The sequence below is a fragment of the Ovis canadensis genome, chromosome 2, assembly GCF_042477335.2.
Source record: "Ovis canadensis isolate MfBH-ARS-UI-01 breed Bighorn chromosome 2, ARS-UI_OviCan_v2, whole genome shotgun sequence".
Classification (NCBI taxonomy): Eukaryota; Metazoa; Chordata; class Mammalia; order Artiodactyla; family Bovidae; genus Ovis; species Ovis canadensis.
The window spans coordinates 222,536,910-222,560,540 of NC_091246.1; the positions used below are offsets into that span (position 1 = coordinate 222,536,910).

At 39.6% G+C, this 23,631-nt stretch overlaps 1 protein-coding gene and 1 non-coding gene across 2 annotated transcripts in view; one reads left to right on the plus strand and one right to left on the minus strand.

Moving 5' to 3' along the window:
- The window catches only part of ABCA12 (ATP binding cassette subfamily A member 12), a 205,250-nt gene extending 191,843 nt beyond the window's left edge, over positions 1-13,407 (minus strand). Inside the window, exons 1-2 of the mRNA XM_069578281.1 lie at positions 13,339-13,407; positions 456-549 (exon numbers count right to left, since the gene is read on the minus strand). Coding sequence (XP_069434382.1) covers positions 456-549; positions 13,339-13,407 — 163 coding nt within the window. The remainder of the gene's footprint in view (positions 1-455; positions 550-13,338) is intronic.
- Positions 13,408-16,797: 3,390 nt separating this feature from the next.
- Positions 16,798-16,930, plus strand: LOC138434872 (small nucleolar RNA SNORA70). The gene has a single exon (XR_011254935.1). It is a non-coding gene; the product is annotated as a small nucleolar RNA SNORA70 (small nucleolar RNA).
- Positions 16,931-23,631: the final 6,701 nt, after the last annotated feature.

The window sequence follows — 23,631 nt, forward strand, 5'->3', positions numbered from 1 at the left end:
ACCATTCAAATATTAGCCCAGAAGAGAGATGAGATTTTTATAATGCTCTGGATTTCATCATTCAGTTGATTAAATTCCAGTCTATGGCTTCTCCCATGATACAAAAGCAAAGGATGATCTAGCTTGAGATGGCTGCCTGTTTGTGTTGCACACAACATGGTGATATTTATGAGTTATCTGTGACGAATGATAAGTGATTTAAAATTTTATAAAGATTAAAATATATTCTGGCTTCTACATATTATATTTTTCTAGATAAATGGTACAGGCTCCACTCCTTACTCCTTTAATTCAAAAGACTGAGGAAAAGACATATTAAGTATTTATACAAATATTGATGTTTCCAATTGGAAAAATTACTTAAAAAATGAATTTTAGAATAAAGCACTAAAGTGGTAGCAAAATAAATTTTAACCAGAATCCAAAAGTTAGAGAAATAAATGTTATTTACTTACAAGTTGGCTTTGGTCTTGGAGGAAATTTGGTCCGGGTAATAGCCAAAATTATGAAAATCATAACTGGCCATAAAATCAAGACAAGTGTCCAAAGCTGCAAAGTAATGACAGAAAAAATGTTAATTATATTGCTAAACCAAAACATCTGACAAGTACATTATTCTACAAAATTCCAATACAAGCTAGATATTTGCCTATAAATGTTATTAATAAGAAAGGAATGAGATTTTTTTAAATGTAAGAGACCTTGAAATAAATGCAAGAAGGAATTTTCCAGGTTTAAAACCTTAAAATGATCTTCTGAAGCCCGCTTTCCAATGACCTTTCTTAACTACCCCAAGAATGAAGATCTTAAAAGTCAAGTATGATCAGGAAATTCCTAACTTGAAAATCTTTTAGAGCTTCCCAGTTATTTGTTGAATAAGGCTTAACATGATAAACAAGGCATACAAAACCCAACCTGATTTCTACCAAGACATATCTTACCACTTCCAGTATTAGCATGCTAAGCCCAGGTATAAAGATTAGTTTGTGACATTGGATAATGACTCAATAAATATTATTGAACAAGTGAATGAATGATTGCTGAGCCACCAGGGAAGCCCTCAATGAATGTTAGAGAAATTTCTGTTAGAGAATTTCACTGTAAGACACTTAAGGAGCAGCTTTCCTCCCCATGTAAACATGATTCAGTTCATAAGACACCATCAGCTTAATATTTTACATACCTATAAAGTTGGTTCCAGAGCAGTGAAAAACACGTATTCACAACATAACTCAGTTGGTAAAGAATCTGCCTGTAATGCAGGAGACCTGAGTTCAATCCTTAGGTTGGGAAGATGCCCTGGAGAAGGGATAGCCTACTCACTCCAGTATTCTTGGGCTTCCCTTGTGGCTCAGCTGGTAAAAAATCCGTTCACAATGTGGGAGACCTGGGTTCGATCCCTAGGTTTGGAAGATCCCCTGGAGAATGGAAAGTCTACTCACTCCAGTATTCTGGCCTGGAGAATTCCATGGACTGTATAGTCCATGGGATCACAAAGAGTCAGACACAACTGAGTGATTTCCACTTTTCTTTTCACAAGAATATTAACTGTGATATGCAAGCAGTTAGAGTGCTCAAACCAAACCACACAGAACATTTTTCTGTAAGTCAAACTTGAACTATGTTTCTGATTATGCAGTCGGATGCATTTTCATTCCTCCCCCATTTTTCAGAGATGATGTGCTTCTGCCAAATTTCAATGTACTGCCTGGGGCTCTTCAGTTCTCCAAAACAATCTAGACCCATTCAACTACCAATCCTTAAGTAATGTTCAACCTAAATTTTCCATGAAAATCTCCATGTGTCTCCGTTAGCATTGACCTCCTTGCTGGCAGATATGTCACCAAATTCTTAGGCTTTGGGTTTAAGGGCCGTTTTAAAAACTGGAGCAAGTTGACTGTCAATCCTAAGGTACTAAGTTTAACCACAACGTAAAAGCTTGCAGACAGGCTCACAGCTACAGCAGTGTTTCTCAAGCATTGATATGCATGGAAAATCACCTAAGGATCTTGTAAACACATAGATTCAGATTCAGTAGATCTAAGGCTGGCTAGAGATACTGTATTTCTTTCTAACAAGCTCCAGGTAAGTGCTGCTGTTGCTGTGGTCCATGGACCACTCTTGGAATAGAGTGATTCTAAATGCATCTTACCCCACTGAACTAGCAGAACTGTTTAGTGTTGGAATATTTTTGCTGGAAAGTTCCTTTGAGCTCACCTACTGAACAGAATTCTGGGCATTTGTAAACTTGGACAGAAAAAATATATATATTTTTAATTTCTCCTGCTTATGACTGAAATAATATTTCCATTAATGGAAATTAATGTAGTATTTCCATTAATGACAAATGTAGGCTAGGAACTACAAGATTATTAGAAGGAATAGGAAAAGGAGTACGTCAAGGCTGTATATTGTCACCCTGCTTATTTAACTTATATGCAGAGTACATCATGAGAAATGCTGGACTGGAAGAAACACAAGGTGGAATCAAGATTGCCGGGAGAAATATCAATAACCTCAGATATGCAGATGATACCACCCTTATGGCAGAAAGTGAAGAGGAACTAAAAAACCTCTTGATGAAAGTGAAAGAGGAGAGTGAAAAGGTTAGCTTAAAGCTCAACATTCAGAAAACAAAGATCATGGCAACCGGTCGCATCACTTCATGGAAAATAGATGGGGAAACAGTGGAAACAGGGTCAGACTTTATTTTTTGGAGCTCCAAAATCACTGCAGATGGTGACCGCAGCCATGAAACTAAAAGATGCTTACTCCTTGGAAGGAAAGCTATGATCAACCTAGATAGCATATTGAAAAGCAGAGACATTACTTTGCTGACTAAAGTCCATCTAGTCAAGGCTATGGTTTTTCCAGTAGTCATATATGGATGTGAGAGTTGGACTGTGAAGAAGGCTGAGCACCGAAGAATTGATGCTTTTGAACTGTGGTGTTGGAGAAGACTCTTGAGAGTCCCTTGGACTGCAAGGAGATCCAACCAGTCCATTCTGTAGGAGATCAGCCCTGGGATTTCTTTGGAAGGAATGATGCGAAAGCTGAAACTCCAGTACTTTGGCCACCTCATGCGAAGAGTTGACTCATTGGAAAAGACTCTGATGCTGGGAGGGATTGGGGGCAGGAGGAGAAGGGGACGACAGAGGATGAGATGGCTGGATGGAATCACGGACTCCCTGGAATGAACTCCGGGAGTTGGTGATGGAAAGGGAGGCCTGGCGTGCTGCAATTCATGGGGTCGCAGGGAGTCGGACACAACTGAGCGACTGAACTGACAGAACTGAACTGAAACATATATTACCATATCATGAACTTACATTTTGATACTTAAAAACTGAATTTCTATATAATTGGTTTTATTTGTAATGCTATTTTTTTCTTGATTTAAAAACATTATTCTTAGAAAGACCATAGGCTTCGCCATGTTGGCCAAGACATTCATAGCACAGAAGTGGTTAAGAAGCCTTGATCTGATCCAGCTCCCTTTTTTATTCTTTGGCCACAGAAGGTTAGCATAATTAATTCAAAGTTAGATACCCAGTTGGGAAGCAGAGCAGGGGACAAGGATCTGGACACCTGATACTTAAACTAGCATTTTAAAAAAATCATACCACTCCAAGGAACAAATAAGAAAGTACTACAGGAAGTGTATAGGAATAATACGTGCTATGAAAATATAAGATGTGTTACTATTCTAGCCTAGTCTCTGATATGTTCAAAAATTAGTCTATTCTTTGAAGATCCTAGATACAAGGTACCATTTTTATCCTATGTGACTCATTTGAAAAGTAGACTATAAGGAATTAAGGTTAAAAATATTTGATGTTTGTGGGTTTACTGGTTTTGTATTTAAAGTCATAGTTATTCTTTTAAAAATTTATTCATCTGAGTAGGTTTAGTGCCACAAAGCTACTTTTAGGAACACCTATTCATTTTAAATAGCAACCTCTTGAGAATTCAGTGAGCAACTGAAATCAAATACACCAACACAAATGTACATTCACATTCAAATAAGGGACATTTGTCATGGGTTATCTTTAAGTTATCCTTTGGTTGATCTAATCTGATGGTTTCATGAGTATGTTTCAGTAAATTCTGAGATTAATTTTAGACATGATTTAAATCCAAACAAAAAATGCAATCTGTATTGGAGTAATTTAAGGTAATTTAGACCTTGTTACAGGTAAAATCCACAGCAAGCCCATAAACAATGTATTATCACAAGATTTCCCTCAGGATTTTAGGTCAGAGAGGTCTGGAGAACATTTCTGCATACAGCACTATAGAGGGATAATAAATCCAAAGCCCTCCACATTGTGATCTTGGAAATGTTAAGGTTGACAAGTTAATCACAAAACCAAGAAATAAGCAAATTTTAAATGTTCATACCAGCAGGATTGCTTGCAACACCATTCTAAATATTATCATAAACAACCTAGAAGCAAATGCAATGTCATGGATCTAAATACTAAACCAATGAGCCATAGCTTTGTTTGTTTGGAATAAATGCTGAAATATTGATTTTACATAAACATACATCAGGGCTACTTGAAAACTCTGGGAAAAGTAGTTTTTAAGAGTTTCATACTTTTGCTAACATTTTAATCTTATTTCATGTGCCTCTATACCTCACTTGCATTCCACCTCCCCTGCATTCTTGACGTCTAATGGCATATGCACATTGAGTAATTTACAGTTTTCTAGTGGACCATGTGGAGAAGGAAATGGCAACCCACTCCAGTGTTCTTGCCTGGAGAATCCCAGGGACGGGGGAGCCTGGGGGGCTGCCGTCTATGGGGTCGCACAGAGTCGGACACGACTGAAGCGACGTAGCAGCAGCAGCAGCAGCAGCAGCAGTGGACCCTGGCATTTGTCTCTTTTTATCTCGCCACAGTTTATTTTCTATTGATATGTTCCCTTCCATTTTTTTCCCTCTTCACTCTTTTTTTCTGAAAAATTCAGTGCCCAAAATTCCTTAGATGAAGCAAGCAAGGTCAGTCCACACTAGGACTCAGGGCACCATGGTGACACAGTGAGGGAAGTGGGTCCCTACCAAGGTGAAGAGGATACCCACAATACAGCAGCCGGGCATTGGGGTGTCAGGACCCAAGTTGGGTAAGGAGGGTGTCTGTGCAGGGCAAGGAGCAGGTGATTGGTTTCACACAGGAAGGTTCATCAAAAGTAAGTATATCCCCCATTAGAGGAGCTGGGCTTCTCACTATCCAACAGGGAAATTATAAACATGGAAAAGGGGGAAATTAGAATGAACTCTGTAGTGTTGGGTTAGAAGGAAAGACATGAAGGCTATGAACTACTAGTTCATGAACTATAGCTAGAAATGTGTGTACAGCTTCTTTCTTTCTTTCCAGTCCCACAAGTAGTTTCTGCCTCATTGTATAATTTCTGTGTCCCAGTCCTGGGAATACCTATTTCTTCAAGAAAGACTAGCTTCTTTCAGAGGATGGAAGATAAGTGTGCTTGTTGCTATTGGGCTATCACTGTTTTCCAGGCTGAAGAGAGCTATAAAATATTTGTAGAATGTGTACAGACACAGAGATAGTTAGATACATACACACATACATAAATCTAAAGAAACAGATGGGCAGATCAATAGATAGAAGGGTGCCAGTCACACTGCTCGGAGAATCTCAGAGAATGTGCCTTATTGATGTGTCTCCAACATTCTCTGAGATTCTCTGAGCAGAACCTGGGTCTCCCACACTGAAGGCAGACAGTTTACCCTCTGAGCCACCGTAAAGAGAGACAAATTGACACCATGCACCACCTGATGGGTTGAAATATGAAGAACAGAGCATCATTCTGCGGTATTCCTTCCAGAGATAAACAACCCAAGTCTCTACAAAACAGGGCTTCTCTGGTGGCTCAGAGGGTAAAGAATTGGCCTGCAATGTGGAGACCTGGATTTGATCCCTGGGTTAGGAAGAACTCCTGGAGGAGGGCATGGCAACCTACTCCAGTATTCTTGCCTGGAGAATCCTGATGGACAGAGGAGCCTGGTGGGCTAAAATCCATGGGGTCATAAAGAGTTGGACATGACTGAGCAACTAAGCACAGCTACAAAGCAACAGAAACTCTACAAAACAACTGGTCTTAGACGTTCAAAAGGTGTCAGGGTCATGAAAGTCAAGGAAAGACTACTGAACAGTCACAGACTGAAGGAAACTAAAGACATGAAAACTAGATACAGAACATGATTCTGAATCATGTCTTTTTTCTATGAAGGACATGATTGGGAGAACTGGTGATGCTTGAATTGGATCTAAGAATTTAACGGTGGCACTGGCTTATGTGCCACCAACATTCATTCAAGAAACTAAGATCATGGCATCCGGTCACATCACTTCATAGCAAATAGATGGGGAAACAATAGAAACAGTGACAGACTTAATTTTCTTGGGCTCCAAAATCACTTCAGATGGCAACTGCAGCCATGAAATTAAAAGAAGCTTGCTCGTCAGAAGAAAAGCTATAAAAAACCTAGACAGTGTATTAAATTGCAAAGTCATCACTTTAGCAACAAAGGTCTGTACAGTCAAAGCTATGGTTTTCTAGTAGTCATGTATGGATGTGAGAGCTGGACCATAAAGAAGGTTGTGAAAGTGAAAGTCACTCAGTAGTGTCTGACTCTTTGCAACCCCATGGACTATATAATCCATGGATTCTCTAGGCCAGAATACTGGAGTGAGTTGCTGTTCCCTTCTCCAGGGGATCTTCCCAACTCAGGGATTGAACCCAGGTCTCCCGCATTGCAGGCAATTGTCTTTACCAACTGAGACACCAGGGAAGCCCAAAGAAGGCTGAGCACTGAAGAATTGACACTTGTGAACTGTGGTGTTGGAGAAGACTCTTGAGAGTCCTTGGACTGCAAGGAGATCAAACCAGTCAATCCTAAAGGAGATCAGCCCTGACTCTTCATTGGAAGGACTGATGCTGAAGCTGAAACTCCAATACTTTGGCAACCTGATGTGAAGTACTGACTCATTGGAAAAGACCTGGATGCTGGGAAAGACTGAAGGCAGGAGAAGGGAGTAACAGAGGATGAGATGGTTGGATGGCATCACCAACTCATTGGACATGAGTTTGAGCAAGTTCTGGGAGATAGTGATGGACAGAGAAGCCTGGCGTGCGGCAGTTCATGGGGTTGTAAAGAGTCAGACACAACTGAGCAACTGAAGGACAATGAGCAACTGAAGGCTTATGTTGGAAGATGTCCTTGTTTATGAAGTATGCACACCAAATTATCTGAGATAATGGGGCATCAACCTCAATGAGCTCTCAAAAATATATATATTTGTACTGTTCTTGCAACTTTAAATTTGAAATTATTTTAAAATTTAAAAAACATGAAATTATTTTTAAAGTATTTCCTTTTGAAAATCCAGAACCACTTTTTTAAAGACAGCAAAAGAGAAGGGACAAAGGACCAAGAAAAGAGATTAAAAAAAAAAATGCTTTATATCCAAGGATGTCTATCTTTTGCATGCATATGGTAAGGTTTGGAGAATTAATGATGATAACAGGACATATTTCAGTGGCCTTGAAATCAGTGAGGTCATCCACTGAAAATTCTAAGTTTAAATCTTAATAAATTGCTTGACCAAATGTAAATTCATTCTAAATTTTCCATTTAGTGCTGATCTGTAGTAATTTTTAACTCAATTGAATTACCTAGAAACATTTACCTCTGTATTTGCTGAGAACTATTGTTTCAAATCTTTAAAAAAAACTTTCAAATCTAATTTTCTGAAAAAAACTTGGCAAAGCACATAATTTCAACTTTATGTCATTCACATTCCATTACTTTGTTAGAACCTTTTATTTTAATTATTGTTAGTCCTCCTAATTCTGTATGTAGCCACCATTTTTTATTATTTTCATTAAAAGTAAATAATAAAATAAGATACAGTAAACTTTAAATTACTGTATTACTATATATTTAAAAATTTGAGAAAATTACTGTTATTTGAATGCCTGTGAATCAGATATTCACTCTCCAGTCTTAATCATGTTGTTGTCTGTTGTTCATAGGTTAAGTCCTGTCCAACTCTGCGACCCAAGGACTGCAGCACGCCAGGATTCCCCATCCTTCACTATCTCCCAGAGCTTGCTCAAATTCATGTCTATTGAATCAGTGATGCTATCCAGTCATCTCATCCTCTGCTGCCCTCTTCTCCTTTTGCCTTCAGTCTTGCCCAGCAACAGGGTCTTTTCCAATGAGTCGGTTCCTTGCATCAAGTGGTCAAAGTATTGGAATTTCAGCTTCAGCATCAGTTTTTCCAATGAATATTCAAGACTGATTTCCTTTAGGATTGACTGGTTTGACCTCCCTGCAGTCCAAGGGACTCTCAAGGGTCTTCGCCAGCACCACAATACAAAAGCATCACTGACTCAACGGACATGAGTTTGGGTGGACTCCAGGAGTTGGTGATAGACAGGGAGGCCTGGCATGCCTGGCGTTCATGGGGTGGCAGAGAGTCGGACACGACTGAGCGACTGAACTGAACTGACACTAATAAAATGTGCATGTCTGTTATGTGTCAGGCACCATAAAGAACAAGCAGATTCAAATGTTTGGAACAATTAAAAGGGCTTAAGGGAGTAAATGTGTATGGATCCAAAAGACATAAAAGGGCTCAGAACATTTGACCATGTAGCTGAGTGAATTGTGCAAGATCAAATTCATTTTAATCTGATTTAGAATTCAATTTGGAATTTCAGTTAAATTCTAAATTGTTTAATCAAACATTATTTTAATGCGTGGACCAACTTGTTTCAAAATTTTCAAGTCTTCCTTTTTCTTTAGCCACTGTGAGAGAAAGTTAAATGCGCAAGGTGAGGATTAGGGAGGAAGTGTCAAATTTGATCCAATGTTAAAAGTTTATCAAGTTGTGGGAATATCCATGATAGAAAAATTAGATCTGTCATCAACTGAGCTAAAATGTGATTTGCCAGCTAAATAATTACAAAAGCAGAAAATAAATAGGTGTAGTTACTTTTCTTTCTTCAGGTCATGAGTCTGGAATTAGAGTCCACTTCTATAGAGACTTGTAGTCACTTCTTGATATGCTTATTTAGAACCCATCTCCTTAATGAAGGATAAATTCTTATCTTGCACTACCTAGTCTTCAAGCCTCCAATCTCTTTACTGTCCCAGGACTCTGTTTCCTGTCATTAACTGTCATCTCATTAGGTGAGCCTCCATGTTGCTAACCATCTCCGGTGGAATGTATGCTCATTTTTCCATTATTTTTTAGAGTTAAATTACAAGCTCAGCAGGGTAGCAACTCCATCTAATTGATTTTCTCTATTACCTAAGATTTCTGTTGGAGTCTAATGTATTTTTTTCATACTCCTCCAAGTATTCATTTTTTGCAATATAATTGAGAATTGACATTACCACTAATGTTAAAAAACAGCAATATCTAAAGTCCCCTTAGTGAATATGATCTCTTTGCTGATGGGCTGAACTCTGAGCAGGGATTAGAGAATATTGGGAAAGGAAACTAAATTTAGGAGCAACAGAGAAACAGCAGGAGGTAATCGAAAGAAGAGATCCGTTTTTCGTAAAATCTAACTTTGCATTTTAAAATTCACTGTATGACGCTGGACAGTTTCCCTTGAGCTATCGGGGACCCTGTAAAATCAAGGCAGTTAGACAATTCCAAATAGTTCAGAATTCTAACTTTTGATTTTACAAAAGAGAAACATTAGCTCTAAGAATAATTGTGATGGAAGTCACCTCAAAAATTAAAGATTCTGTCTTCCCTTTTTTGCAGCCAGCTCACCTCTGAGACTGTACAGTGTTTTAAAATTGTTCTTTCAGGTTCTAGTCTAATATATACTTTTATAATAAACTTCCTAACTAATCGCCATTCAACTTTAATAATTTTACTATATTTTCACTTGTTTTTTCCCTGTATTTGTTTCTCCATTGGTAGATTCCTAACTTCTTCCTCTAGACTATCCTTCCCATTACCTTGCTTTGTGATAGACTCGCTTGAAAACAAAGTGAAGGAGGATGTCATGGAGGTGATGCTAGCATTTTTCTATAACATTCACTAAGGAGTATACATGGGCTTCCCTGGTAGCTCAGCAGTAAAGAACCCACCTGCAATGCAGAAGGCATAGGAGAAGTGGGTTTGATCCCTGGATTGAGAAGATCCCCTGGAGAAGGGCATGGCAACCCACCCCAGTATTCTTGCCTGGAAAATCCCATGGACAGAGGGGCCTGGAAAGCTACAGTCCATAGGGTTGCAAAGAGTTAGACGTGACTGAGCATGCACACACACAAGGACTATACATCTCCAGTGCACACAACTTAATTTCTATTTTCCTAAGAGTATATTTTTAAAGTGCCATATTCAGAACAATTGCTAAGTAGAGATAAAAATACTTGCACTTTAAATAACTGTTTGATGGATGACTAAAGTCCAGTTCCTATACGCAGACTATACCCTCTCTCAAAGTTATATACTCCTTTTCACGTTCAGTCTTCTAATTTGTCTATATTTTCTCTTTTAACATTTGTAAAACTCATCTCCTTCAATATTTTTCAAGTCTAATTTTCTGACCTCTTGAGTTTCTCTTTCTTCCCTCATAAGTGACACTGATCCATGTATGTCCTTCCACCTATTTTATCATCAAGCTTCTTTTCCGATACCAAGATAGAGGATTGGCTCCAGGTAAAACTATGAGAAAGTGAAGTGAGGTCACTCAGTCATGTCCAACTCTTTGCGACCCCATGGACTATAGCCTACCAGGGTCCTCTGTCCGTGGAATTTTCTTGGCAAGAATACTGGAATGGGTTGCCATTTCCTTCTCCAGGGGATCTTCCCAATCCAGGGATTGAACCTGGGTCTCCCTCATTTCAGGCAGATGCTTTACCATCTGAGCCACCAGGGAAGCCCTAAAAGCTATGAGAAAGTATACCTTTATTTGTCCTCTAGCCCTCCACTTAGAATTGTCCTTCCTTCTCCTTTTGGCACCACCATTTTCTAAAGGTCTCGTGTGTCCCTCTAGTTGCTCATAATGGATTCAAGTGGGCCTTTGGTACTGTTCCAAATTTTAGACTTTAATGATCTCACTTTCTGAAAACCAAGATTTATCTGTCCTAGGTCACATTCTTTCAAGGTGCTCAAGGAAATCGGTCCTGAATATTCATTAGAAGGACTGATGCTGAAGCTGAAACTCCAATACTTTGGCCACCTGATGCAAAGAACCGACTTATTTGAAAAGACCCTGATGCTGGGAAAGATTGAAGGTGGGAGGAGAAGAGGACGACAGAGGACAAGGGGACAACAGAGGATGAGATGGTTGGATGGCATCACCGACTCAATAGACATGAGTTTGAATAAACTCCAGGAATTGGTGATGGACAGGGAGGCCTGGCGTGCTGCAGTCCATGGAGTCGCAGAGTCGGACACAACTGAGCAACTGAACTGAACTGAAGATCTGAATCATTTGATGTCACAAAATGAACTAGTAGTTCATGTATTCTCTTCCCCTAGTCAAAGTATATTACTAGGGACTTTCAAGGATTCTGGCTATATAGGAATGATATAAGTCATCGTAATGAAAACATGTTAGCATGCCTGACGTCCACCTTCTTTAAATGTGCCATGCCCAGCAGAAATTGACTAAAATGGAGAAAAGCACTAAAGTAGAATGTTGATATGCCAGCTACTTTACAGAATAGGAAGGAACTTATTAAAGCTTCTAAAGATAAAATTTCTCAACGAAAAAGTTTATTTACCTGAGGGATTTTTAATTTTTAGGTAAAATGGAGTTGTAAGGAAAATGTACCACTTCAGCATTCAGCTTATCAGCAACAGTTACAAGTCTTCAGCTTCTCTATTCTTTCAGCTACTGAGTTTTCATCACTTAGGAATTTTACTGTATATAAATTTCTTCCTCTCTCCCATACTCCCTTCACCTGAATTTCCTTTCACCATTTCTTTAAATAAAATATGACATGGACATTTCCCCAAATCCATCTATAATTTATTTGCCAAATGTTTCACCATTTATATAGCACATTTGGTTCTTTCCATCCTATGAGTTAGATACGGTAGACCTGATGCCCATTTTAGAAATGGGAAAACCAGTGCTCAGAGAAATTATGATATGACATTTAAGTCATGTGGCTGGTGAAGAACAGAACCAGGAAGCTAATTCTTGTCTTCTGACCACAAGCACCAGACTCTTTCCCTGCTAAATTTCACACAGAACCTACCATGGAAAAATTATAGAAAGTTTCACTTTTGTGTTGTTTCTAATTTAAAAACTGAAATTAAAATATTAATGATTTAAAATTTTATATTCAATACCCACACCCATACAATCACAGAATGCCTTGTGATTTAAAATCCTACCCACCAAATTCACAAAAGCAAATCAACTTCTCCCTATTAATATATACATCAGAACACTTTAGTAAGGTGTCAGGCACTGCAAGCAAACCTAGAGTGAGATAAGATATATAGACACAACTTTGGCATATGATTTGTAAATATTTATATTATTCATTTTAGGCTAGGGTAAAGGATACAGAGTGCCATTTTGGATTTCTCCAACTTTCTAACATTCTTCTCAATATGCAATACCTCACTAAAGTCAGGTCCTTTCTCAGTCTCTCCTGGCACCCTATCTGGTAAGGATTTCACAGCTGGCTATATAATTTAAAAAGCAAACACGAATGTAAGAGCTCAAAAAATAAGCAGACTGAAGCAATAAAGTGATTCAATAACACTCTTAAAGCTTGACGTATATATTGACCCTTGTTTGTCATTTAAAGTAAATAATTTTTAAATACTCAAAATTTCTTAGATGATTTTCTATACCAACAGCCGTCAAACTACTTTCTTTCTATATGTTTTTATCAACCCACATTTCTATCACTTTTGCTTTTCAAGTACATTTCAGTCCCATTTATTGAAAACTTTCATCTGAAACTTTTCTTCATCTCATTTTTAACAGAATTTGTAAAGAAAATTCCTGAAAGCATTTGGCCCCAAATCTAAAATTCAGCACAAGTTCCAATTCAACCAGTAACAAGATGTATCCATTTCTTTCCCCGGGGCATGTCCTGGTTTATTCTTTTAATTTACTGAAATCAAAAGGCAGATTTGGGAGCATGTTTAGACTCGTCCCATGAGCTGTAAAACAGATGCAGAGATGATTTCTAAATGTCTTATTCCTGCTTTAGAAAGTGATTTAAAACTCTTCTCTTTTTACCTCTCATTAACTCTACATTTTAAAATGGTCTGGAACATTGCCCCCATGACCCCATTCCCTTGTTTTACTCACCGGCTGCCTTTTGACACCCAGCCAGTTTTTCCAGACCAGAACCCGAAGCTGATGAAACTGGGAAGCCATCCTTCAAGATGCCACAAACAAGAGAATTCCTCTTTTTTCCTCCACCCCTCAAAAGAAGAATCGGTTCCCCGTCCAACTTGCTGTGTGTCAATGGGTCAGAAGCCTATTCATGGCATAGCTTTCCTGGGAGCTGGGGTAAGAAACCCACAGATCTTCTCTTCCTGCTGGATTTTTCTCTTGGGTTAATCCTGCCCAAGGAGCACTTCTCAACCAGCTCTTCCCGTCAAACAATGATCCAGGCCAGGATCTTTTGGTGGTGTTTGCTTATTTTAAAATAACATCCAGTAGCTGCCTGTTGCATGAAGTCCAGACTCAAGAGAGAATGAATATCATACAGATAATGCCCTACTGGAAAAAAAGCTGAGCCCACACCTCCTACTCTCCATAAAATTAACTGCCTATCCACACCTTCGAGAAGGTGTCACCTGCTCTGGACACGTCACAGGAATTAGGTGGGACCCTTGCCAGGCCAGTAGGACTTGTCCTACATTCTCTCACCTTCTTCGCTACATAGTGCCTGCTCTGGCAGACGCAGGGCACAGAGAGCATGTTACAGACTCTGGGACTAGTGACTCTCATAATGTAATAAAGTGTCATTAGATGTTTTACATCCATGAGGCCAGAGCTCAGTTGAAACACTTTGAGGCTCAGCCCATCATGATATATCCTAGAGAAGGTTTCAATGTTTAGTTTAAAGTGAAGTTAATGCTTTGATTTGGGCAAAAGTAACTATGCTGGCTTCTATCACAATTTGCTAGGTTACAAAAAATGCAGAAAATAAAAGGCAACCTGTAGGTGACAGTAATGACATACAGTGGATTCCCTCATCTGGGGGCCAGGGATTCATGTGTCTTTTACAGGAGAGCCATGTTGTTTCAGACTTCATGGTCCAAGGAGACATAGGCTGACCCAGGATATCTCTGAGGCTATGATATAATGAGTGAGTTCTAACTGCACTTGAAATCTCTAAATCAGCAGAAGGAATTTACTGGTGATTAAGGGAAAAGAAAAAGGACTTGTGCTTGTATTATTCAAGGTACTTTATAATTAAGTATACTTAATGATATTATAAATATAATTTTATTATAAATAACAAATTTTAATTGTGACTTAAGGTATACACAATCCAGAAGTCTGCCATAAAAACTTTTAGGAATAACTTTGCTTTAACATCTTAATGACAACATATTCCCTCTGATATTCAATGCCTATACTATCTGCCTGTAGCCAGTATAGTCCAATTTTATAATCCAATAGTCTATCATTAAATGCCTGCCCACGTGCCAAACTGGTGTATATTACAATATGCAAATATAACCTCTGCTTTCCCATCCAGACTTGCTCATGCTAACTCCTCTACTTGGGATGCATCCCTCCCTCTCAAAGCACCTCCCTCTCAAAATTATCCCCAGATTGACATCTTCCATGAAGGCTTTGTAGGTATACCCCAGAGGATATCCTCTTTCCTGTCTTTGAATCCAGTATAGTTTTTTGTTCATATTTCTTTCAATGAACTTGCATTTTTGCTCCATTGTGATTTTTATACAATCATTTTTTCCCCACACTAGATTGTAAATGCTTTGAGAGAACAGACTGATTTATATCACAATATTTTACACATGATCAATGCTCAATAATGGCTGCTGAATTTAATGGAAGACAATATTTGAGCCAAGACTAGGGAAACTCCACTTTGGTCCTCACGCCTTTCCATGACTGCTCCAGACTCTGAAATAAGTTAAAGCAATGTTTGAATTTTCCCTTCAAACCCAGAGCAAATGCTGATTCAGCTTCCTGGTCCCCATGCCAACTCTGCTATATTGATGGCAGCCAGCCTAGGGCCGACTGGAGCCATTTTGGCACATGCCTATTCCAATTCTGGCTCTTTCCTTACTGTGATGAATCCCTTTTAAACCTAATCTCCATGAGGCAGGCAGTCTTGAATATATAGAAATTGGCCTTTTAATTCTTTTCTGGACAAGATTAAAAACAAGGTGCTCTTCAGACAGCTGAGGACCATGGCAAAAATACCCTCCTTTTCACCACTCCTGGGATGCAGCGTCCAGAATTTATCTGGCTCTCTCAAGCTTTGCTGATGACTTGAGCTCCTGCTTCCCCGAATTCTTTCTCTGCCATCTGTCACAGTTTACGACTCACTGATGGTTTGGTTCACAAATAAACATTACTCAGCTGAGAAACAGGGTAGGATCTGGGGATATGACTCCATATATCGAGAGAGACATTATAGACACAGAATCAGTTTATTCATTCAGCTTATTTCAAGTTAAAAAGCATTGACTCACTGTGCCACTGATGCAGATGAGCGGTCAGCTCAGAGAGTCCCAGATGGTTTTTCCCAGCAGCCGCTCATTACCTCTTCAGTGAAGTCATAGCGATTTTTTTTTTAACTTCAGTTCAAGATTCTCTCTTGGGATGTCCCCTTGCTCATATACCTTCATCTACTACCTCTAATATTCTGATGAAGATAATGTATTTTGTTATGATCCCTGACCCCCAGGAGATCTATTTCTTCAAAGCGATCTCAAAATCATACGAGGTGTTCAATATATGTAAGATATTCCTTTATATGGACTTCCCAGGTGGCACGAGTGGTAAAGAACTCGCTTGCCAATGCAGAGACATAGAGAGATGTGGGTTTGATCCCTGGGTTGGGAAGATACCCTAGAAGAGGACATGGCACGCCATTCCAGTATTCTTGCCTGGAGAATCCCTTGGACAGAGGAGCCTGGCAGGCTACAGTCCATGGGGTCACAAAGAGTTGCACACGACTGAAGTGACTTAGCACTCAGCACTCATCCCTTTATACTTGATGGCAAACAATGTTAATAGCTCCTAACATCACCTACACTTCCTTGAAGACTGGCGTAATCTTTCACAAAACATAATTCAAAATACTTTAAGTAGGATGACATAGACAATCAGATCTCCAAAATTTGCCCCACTCTGAATATCTGTGTTTTGGCATTTACATCTTCTTTAAGCTTTTCAAATCTCCTTCTATTTCTTTAATTTTTATTTTATATTGGAGTATAGTTGATTTACAATGTTGTGTTAGTTGCAGGTGTACAACAAAGTGATTCAATTATATGTGTTTATATATATATTCTTTTGCAGATTTTTTTCCCATGTAGGTTATTACAGAACATCAAGTAGAGTTCCCTGTGCTATATAGTAGGTCCTTGTTGATCATCTATTTTATATATAGTAGTGTGTATATGTTAATCCCAATCTTCTGATTTCATTTTAAATTTGAGTTTAAAACCATCTTTTAAAATTCCATTGAGGAAAAAGCCTTGCTTAACATTACTCTTGGAATCTATATCTTACATAAATAGGAATCATAACCTCTGATCAAAATAGAACTTGAATCTGTAGCCTATTAAGCCCACAGCGCTCTTTTCCCCACAGAGGCCCAGTGTGCAATGGCTGAAAACAGCAGCCTCCTTGGTGGTGTACACAGCCTGATGCCTGTACTGGTTGCCAAGGGACCTTGGAGACAACATTTCCAGTGGACATTCATGACTGGCAGGCTGTCCCCAGCCTAGGCTTCAGACAGGTATGCGTACACAGTGGCCAGTGTCCACATGGGCCGAGTCGTAATGTCCATCCGCACCGAGTTGCAGAACATGGAGCATGTGATTGAGGCCCTCTGCAGGGCCATGTTCAAGTTCCCTGGTCGCTAGAAGATCCACATCTCCAAGAAGTGGGGATTTACTAAGTTTAATGTAGATGAATTTGAAAATATGGTGGCAGAAAATCAGCTCATCCCAGATGGCTGTGAGGTCAAATGTATCTGTAATGGTGGCCCTCTGGACAAACGGTGGGCCCTACTCTCATGAGAGTTTTGGGGCTGTCCCCATCTTAATCATCCTCACCAATAAATGCTACCTTCCTGTCCAAAAAAGAAAAAATAGATTTAAGTAATGTTTAGACCAACCAAAAGGAAATGTTGGAGAAAATGTACAAGATGATGAAAGATAATGAATTTTGTTTTATTTTTTGCATAGAGGAAGATATAGGTTTGTGCCTCACTCCTGACTGTAGACTGGGATGTTACTGACAGATACTTTAAGATTTCCCCTGAGGGAAGAAAGAAAAACTTGGCAACCAGAAATATGCTGGACCCAGGACACACAGCTAATGAAAAACATATTTTTTAAGCAAAAACTAAACTGAGCAGCAAATACACAAAGTTAGAACAATACAATACGTGAAAGAACACATTTCCAAGACAAACCATTCAATATCATAGTAATCCAAGTCTATGCCCTGACCAGTAATGCTGAAGAAGCTGAAGTTCAACAGTTCTATGAAGATGAACAAACCCTTCTAGAACTAACACCCAAAAAGATGTCCTTTTCATTATAGAGGACACAATGCAAAAGTAGGAAGTCAAGAAATACTTGGAATAACAGGCAAATTTGGCCTTGGAGTACAGAATGAAGCAAGGAAAAGGCTAATAGAGTTCTGCCAAGAGAACACATCGGTCATAGGAAACACCCTCTTCCAAAACACAAGAGAAGACGCTACACATGGACATCACCATATGGTCAATACTAAAATCTGATTGATTATATTCTTTGCAGCCAAAGATGGAGAAGCTGTATACAGTCAGCAAAAACAAGATGGGGAGCTGACTGTGGCACAGACCATGAACTCCTCATTGCCAAATTCAGACTTAAATTTAAGAAAGTAGAGAAAACCATTAGACCATTTAGGTGTGATCTAGATGAACTCCCTTATAATTATACAGTGGAATTGATAAATAGATTTAAAGGATTAGATCTGATAGACAGAGTGCCTGAAGAACTATGGAAGGAGGTTCATAACATTGTACATGAGGCAGGGCTCAAGACCATCCCCAAGGAAAAGAAATGCAAAAATGCAAAATGGCTGTCTGAGGAGGCCTAAAGCAAAAAGCAAAGGAGAAAAGGAAAGATATACCCATTTGAACACAGAGTTCCAAAGAATAGCAAGGAGAGATAAGAAAGCCTTCTTCAGTGATCAGTGCAAACAAATAGAGGAAAACAATAGAATGGGAAAGACTAGAGATCTCTTCAAGAAAATTAGAGATACCAAGAGAATTTTTCATGCAAAGATGGGCTCAATAAAGGACAGAAACAGTATAGACATAACAGAAGTAGAAGTTATTAAGAAGAGGTGGCAAGAATACAGAGAAGAAATATACAAAAATGATTTTCATGACCCAGATAATCACAATGGTGTGAAACTCACCTAGAGCCAGACATCCTGGAATGTGAAGTCAAGTGGGCCTTAGGAAGCATCACTACGAACAATGCTAGTGGAGGTGACGGAATTCCAGTTGAGCTATTTCAAATCCTGAAAGATGATGCTGTGAAAGTACTGCACTCAATATCAGCAAATTTCAAAAACTCAGCAGTGGCCACAGGACTGGAAAATGTCAGTTTTCATTCCAATTCCAAAGAAAGGCAATGCCAAAGAATGCTCAAACTACAGCACAATTGCACTCATCTCACACGCTGGCAAAGTAATGCTCAAAATTCTCCAAGCCAGGCTTCAACACTACTTGAACCATGAACTTCTGGATGTTCAAGCTGGTTTTGGAAAAAGCAGAGGAGCCAAAGGTCAAGTTGTCAACATGCATTCAGTTCAGTTCAGTCGCTCAGTTGTGTCTGACTCTTTGCAACCCCATGAACCGCAGCACACCAGGCCTCCCTGTCCATCACCAACTCCCGGAGTCCACCAAAACCCATGTCCATCAAGTCGGTGATGCCATCCAACCATCTCATCCTCATTGTCCCCTTCTCTTCCTGCCCTCAATCTTTCCCAGCATCAGGGTCTTTTGAAATGAGTCAGCTTTTGGCATCGGGGGCCAAAGTATTGGAGTTTAGCATCAACATCAGTCTTTCCAAAGAACACCAGGACTGATCTCATTTAGAATGGACTGGTTGGATCTCCTTGCAGTCCAAGGGACTTGCAAGAGTCTTCTCCAACACCACAGTTCAAAAGCATCAATTCTTTGGCACTCAGCTTTCTTCACACTCCAACTCTCACATCCATATGTGACCACTGGAAAAACCATAGCCTTGACTAGACAGACCTTTGATGGCAAAGTAACGTCTGCTTTTCAATATGCTGTCTAGGTTGGTTATAACTTTCTTTCCAAGGAGTAAGCGTCTTTTAATTTCATGGCTGCAGTCACAATCTGCAGTGATTTTGGAGCCCCCCAAATAAAGCCAGCCACTTTTGCCACTGTTTCCCCATCTATTTCCCATGAAGTGATGGGACCAGATGCCATGATATTAGCTTTCTGAATGTTGAGCTTTAAGCCAACATTTTCACTCTCCTCTTTCACTTTCAAGAGGCTCTTTCACTCTTTCATTATCAAGAGGCTCTTTAGTTCTTCTTCACTTTCTGCCATAAGGGTGGTGTCATCTGCATATCTGAAGTTATAGATATTTTTCTGAGCAATCTTGATTCCAGCTTGTGCTTCTTCCAGCCCAGCTTTTCTCATGATGTACTCTGCATATAAGTTAAATAAGCAGGGTGACAATATGCAACCTTGATGTACTCCTTTTCCTATTTGGAATCAGTCTGTTGTTCCATGTCCAGTTCTAACTGTTGCTTCCTGACCTATATACAGGTTTCTCAAGAGATAGGTCAGATGGTCTGGGATTCCCTTCTCTTTCAGAATTTTCCAGTTTATTGTGATCCACATGCTCAAAGGCTTTAGCATAGTCAATAAAGCAGAAATAGATGTTTTTATGGAACTCTCTTGCTTTTTTGATGATCTAGAGGATGTTGGCAATTTTATCTCTGATTCCTCTGCCTTTTCTAAAACCAGTTTGAACATCTGGAAGTTCACAGTTCACGTATTGCTGAAGCCTGGCTTGGAGAATTTTGAGCATTACTTTACTAGCGTGTGAGATGAGTGCAATTGTGTGGTAGTTTGAGCATTCTTTGGCATTGCCTTTCTTTGGGATTGGAATGAAAACTGACCAGTTCTGTGGCCTCTGCTGAGTTTTCCAAATTTGCTGGCATATTGAGTGCAACACTTTTTCACAGCATCATCTTTCAGGATTTGAAATAGAAACTGGTATTCCATCACCTCCACTAGCTTTGTTTGTAGTGATGCTTCCTAAGCCCACTTGACTTCACATTCCAGGATGTTTGGCTCTAGATCACCGTGATTATCTGGGTCATGAAGATCTTTTTTGTACAGTTCTTCTGTGTATTCTTGCCACTTCTTCTTAATATCTTCGGCTTCTGTGAGGTCCATACCATTTCTGTCCTTTATCGAACCCATCTTTGCATGAAATATTCCCTTGGTGTCTTTAATTTTCTTGAAGAGATCTCCAGTCTTTCCCATTCTATTGTTTTTCTCTATTTCTTTGCATTGATTGCTGAGGTAGGCTTTCTTATCTCTCCTTGCTATTCTTTGGAACTCTATATTCAAGTGGGTATACCTTTCCTTTTCTCCTTTGCTTTTCTCTTCCCTTATTTTCACAGCTATTTGTGAGGCCTCCTCAGACAGCCATTTTGCTTTTTTGCATTTCTTTTTCCTGGAGATGGTCTTGATTCCTGTCTCCTGTACAATGTCACGAACCTCCATCCATAACATCAGGCACTCTGTCTATCAAATCTAGTCCCTTAAATCTATTTCTCACTTCCACTGTGTAGTCATGATGGATTTGATTTAGGTCATACCTGAATGGTCTAGTGGTTTTCTCCACTTTCTTCAATTTCACTCTGAATTTGGCAATAAGGAGTTCATGATCCAAGCCACAGTCAGCTCCCGGTCTTGTTTTTGCTGACTGTATAGAGCTTCTCCATCTTTGGCTGCAAAGAATATAATTAATCTGATTTTAGTATTGACCATCTGGTGATGTCTATGCATTGGATCATCAAAAAAGCAAGAGAGTTCCAGAAAAACATCTACTTCTGGTTTATTTACTATGCCAAAGCCTTTGACTGTGTGGACCACAACAATCTCTGGAAAATTCTTAAAGAGATGGGGATACCTGATCACCTGACTTGCCTCTTGAGAAATCCGTATGCAGGTCAAGAAGCAACAGTTAGAATTGGACATGGAACAAAAGACTGGTTCCAAATTGGGAAAGGAGTACGTCAAGGCTCTATATTGTCACCCTGCTTATTTAACTTAATGCAGAGTACATCATGAGAAATAGTGGGCTGGATGAAGCACAAGCAGGAGTCAAGATTGCCGGAAGAAATATCAATAACCTCAGATATGCAGATGACACCACCCTTATGGCAGAAATCGAAGAAGAACTAAAGAATCTCTTAATGAAAGGGAAAGAAGAGAATGAAAAATTTGGCTTAAAACTCAACGTTCAGAAAACTAAGATCATGGCATCTAGTCCCATCACTTCATGGTAAATATATGGGGAAACAATGGAAACAGTGTCAGACTTTATTTTGGGGGGCTCCAAAATCACGCAGATGGTGACTGCAGCCATGAAATTAAAAGACACTTGCTCTGTGGAAGAAAAGTTAAGACCAACTTAGACAACATATTAAAAAGCAGAGACATTACTTTGTTATCAAATGTCCATCTAGTCAAAGCTATTGTTTTTCCAGTAGTCATGATTTTAAATTCTTGGTCCACAATATCTGCTCCCCACCATTTTCAGCTGTTGGTGACTCTATGCCTTTGGAACTGAAAGGTGCATCCCTTTATTAAGCAAGGGGTCATCACACCTGCCAGAACTTGCACAGTGCTTACACTCACTTCTCCAGCAATAAAAATAAAACTATAGCTTTATTGTGGAATAGCTTGTGCAAAATTAGTTTTTCAAGGTTTCTAGACTTCTGCCTTCTGTGTGCATGCATCCTATGTCGCTTCAGTCATATCTGACTCTGTGTGGCTCTATGGACTGTAGCCTGCCAGGCTCCTCTGTCCATGGGGATTCTCCAGGAAAGAATACTAGAGTGGGTCACCATGCCCTCCTCAGGGCACCTTCCTGACCCAGGGATCAAACCCACATCTTTTTTGTCTCCTGCATTAGCAGACAGGTTCTTTACCACTAGTGCCACCTGGGAAGCCCAAGTTTTGGAGAATTAAGCCATACTGAGGATTAGATTTGAGCATGCATAGTCGTCCTGCTAAGGTTGTCCTAAGTCGTCCTCATCTACTAAACCTAATTAGGGTAAGAATTCTGATAAAGCTATACAATCATGTAACTGGTGGGCTGTATTAAATGTTGGATGTGGCCATTTTTGCCAGTCAAACAGTCAAATAACACACTCCAGGACCAGGGCAAGAGGGAATTGATCCAACCACAGGTAAGATATTAATGTGGCAGAAATACATTAATTTTAAAATAGTATTTATTAAAGAACTTTCCAGGTGGCACAGTGGTAAGTAATCTACCTGCCAGTGCAGGAGACTCAAGAGACATGGGTTTAATCCCTGAGTCAGGAAGATACCATGAAGTAGGAAACGGCAACCCACTCCAGTATTCTTGCCTGGAAAATTCCATGGACTAAGAAGCCTGGCAAGCCATGTCCATGGGGTCACAAAGAGTTGGATATGACCGAGCGACTGAGCACACACGCGCACACACACACACACACACACACGTTAAAGGTCTACAGTAATAATAATAATAAATACTAGATCTTAAAATCTTGTATATAGTCAACTAATCACTACATAATATGCATCTAGCACAGGTCTCATCCTGCAGTAGGTGGTCAATTAATGTTTACTGAACAACTGAGTGGCAAACATTGGTGACACATTTATTGAATCATTATATGAGGTCAATTATATAGAAACTGGCATCATCCCCATGTTCAGAGGAAGAAAGTCACATTCACAGAGATGCTTTAACTTGCCTAAGTTCACCCAGGTAGAAGTGGGGTCGATGGAAACAGCAGAAAGGGAACCAAACTCTACGTCTGTACTTTTCCTCTCTGGGTCTCGCTACCTCCTGTCCTGTGCAATGCACTGCATGGGGAGAGCTGAGGAGAAATGGAGAGAGCTTCAGGGTTTTTTTCTGGTTCTCCAGGGGCCTACAAATCACATGGGTTAAATTTTTTTAATGCCCAAAATAAGCATACAAAGAATAACTACACCAGGAATTCAGGAAAAAGGAACACTGCTCTTTTCAGGCTTCCTGGTAGAGCATCACAGAACTTCTCAGCCTGGTACTTGCCAGCCTCATCAGGTGTCGTCTCTCCAGTCTCAGCCACCCC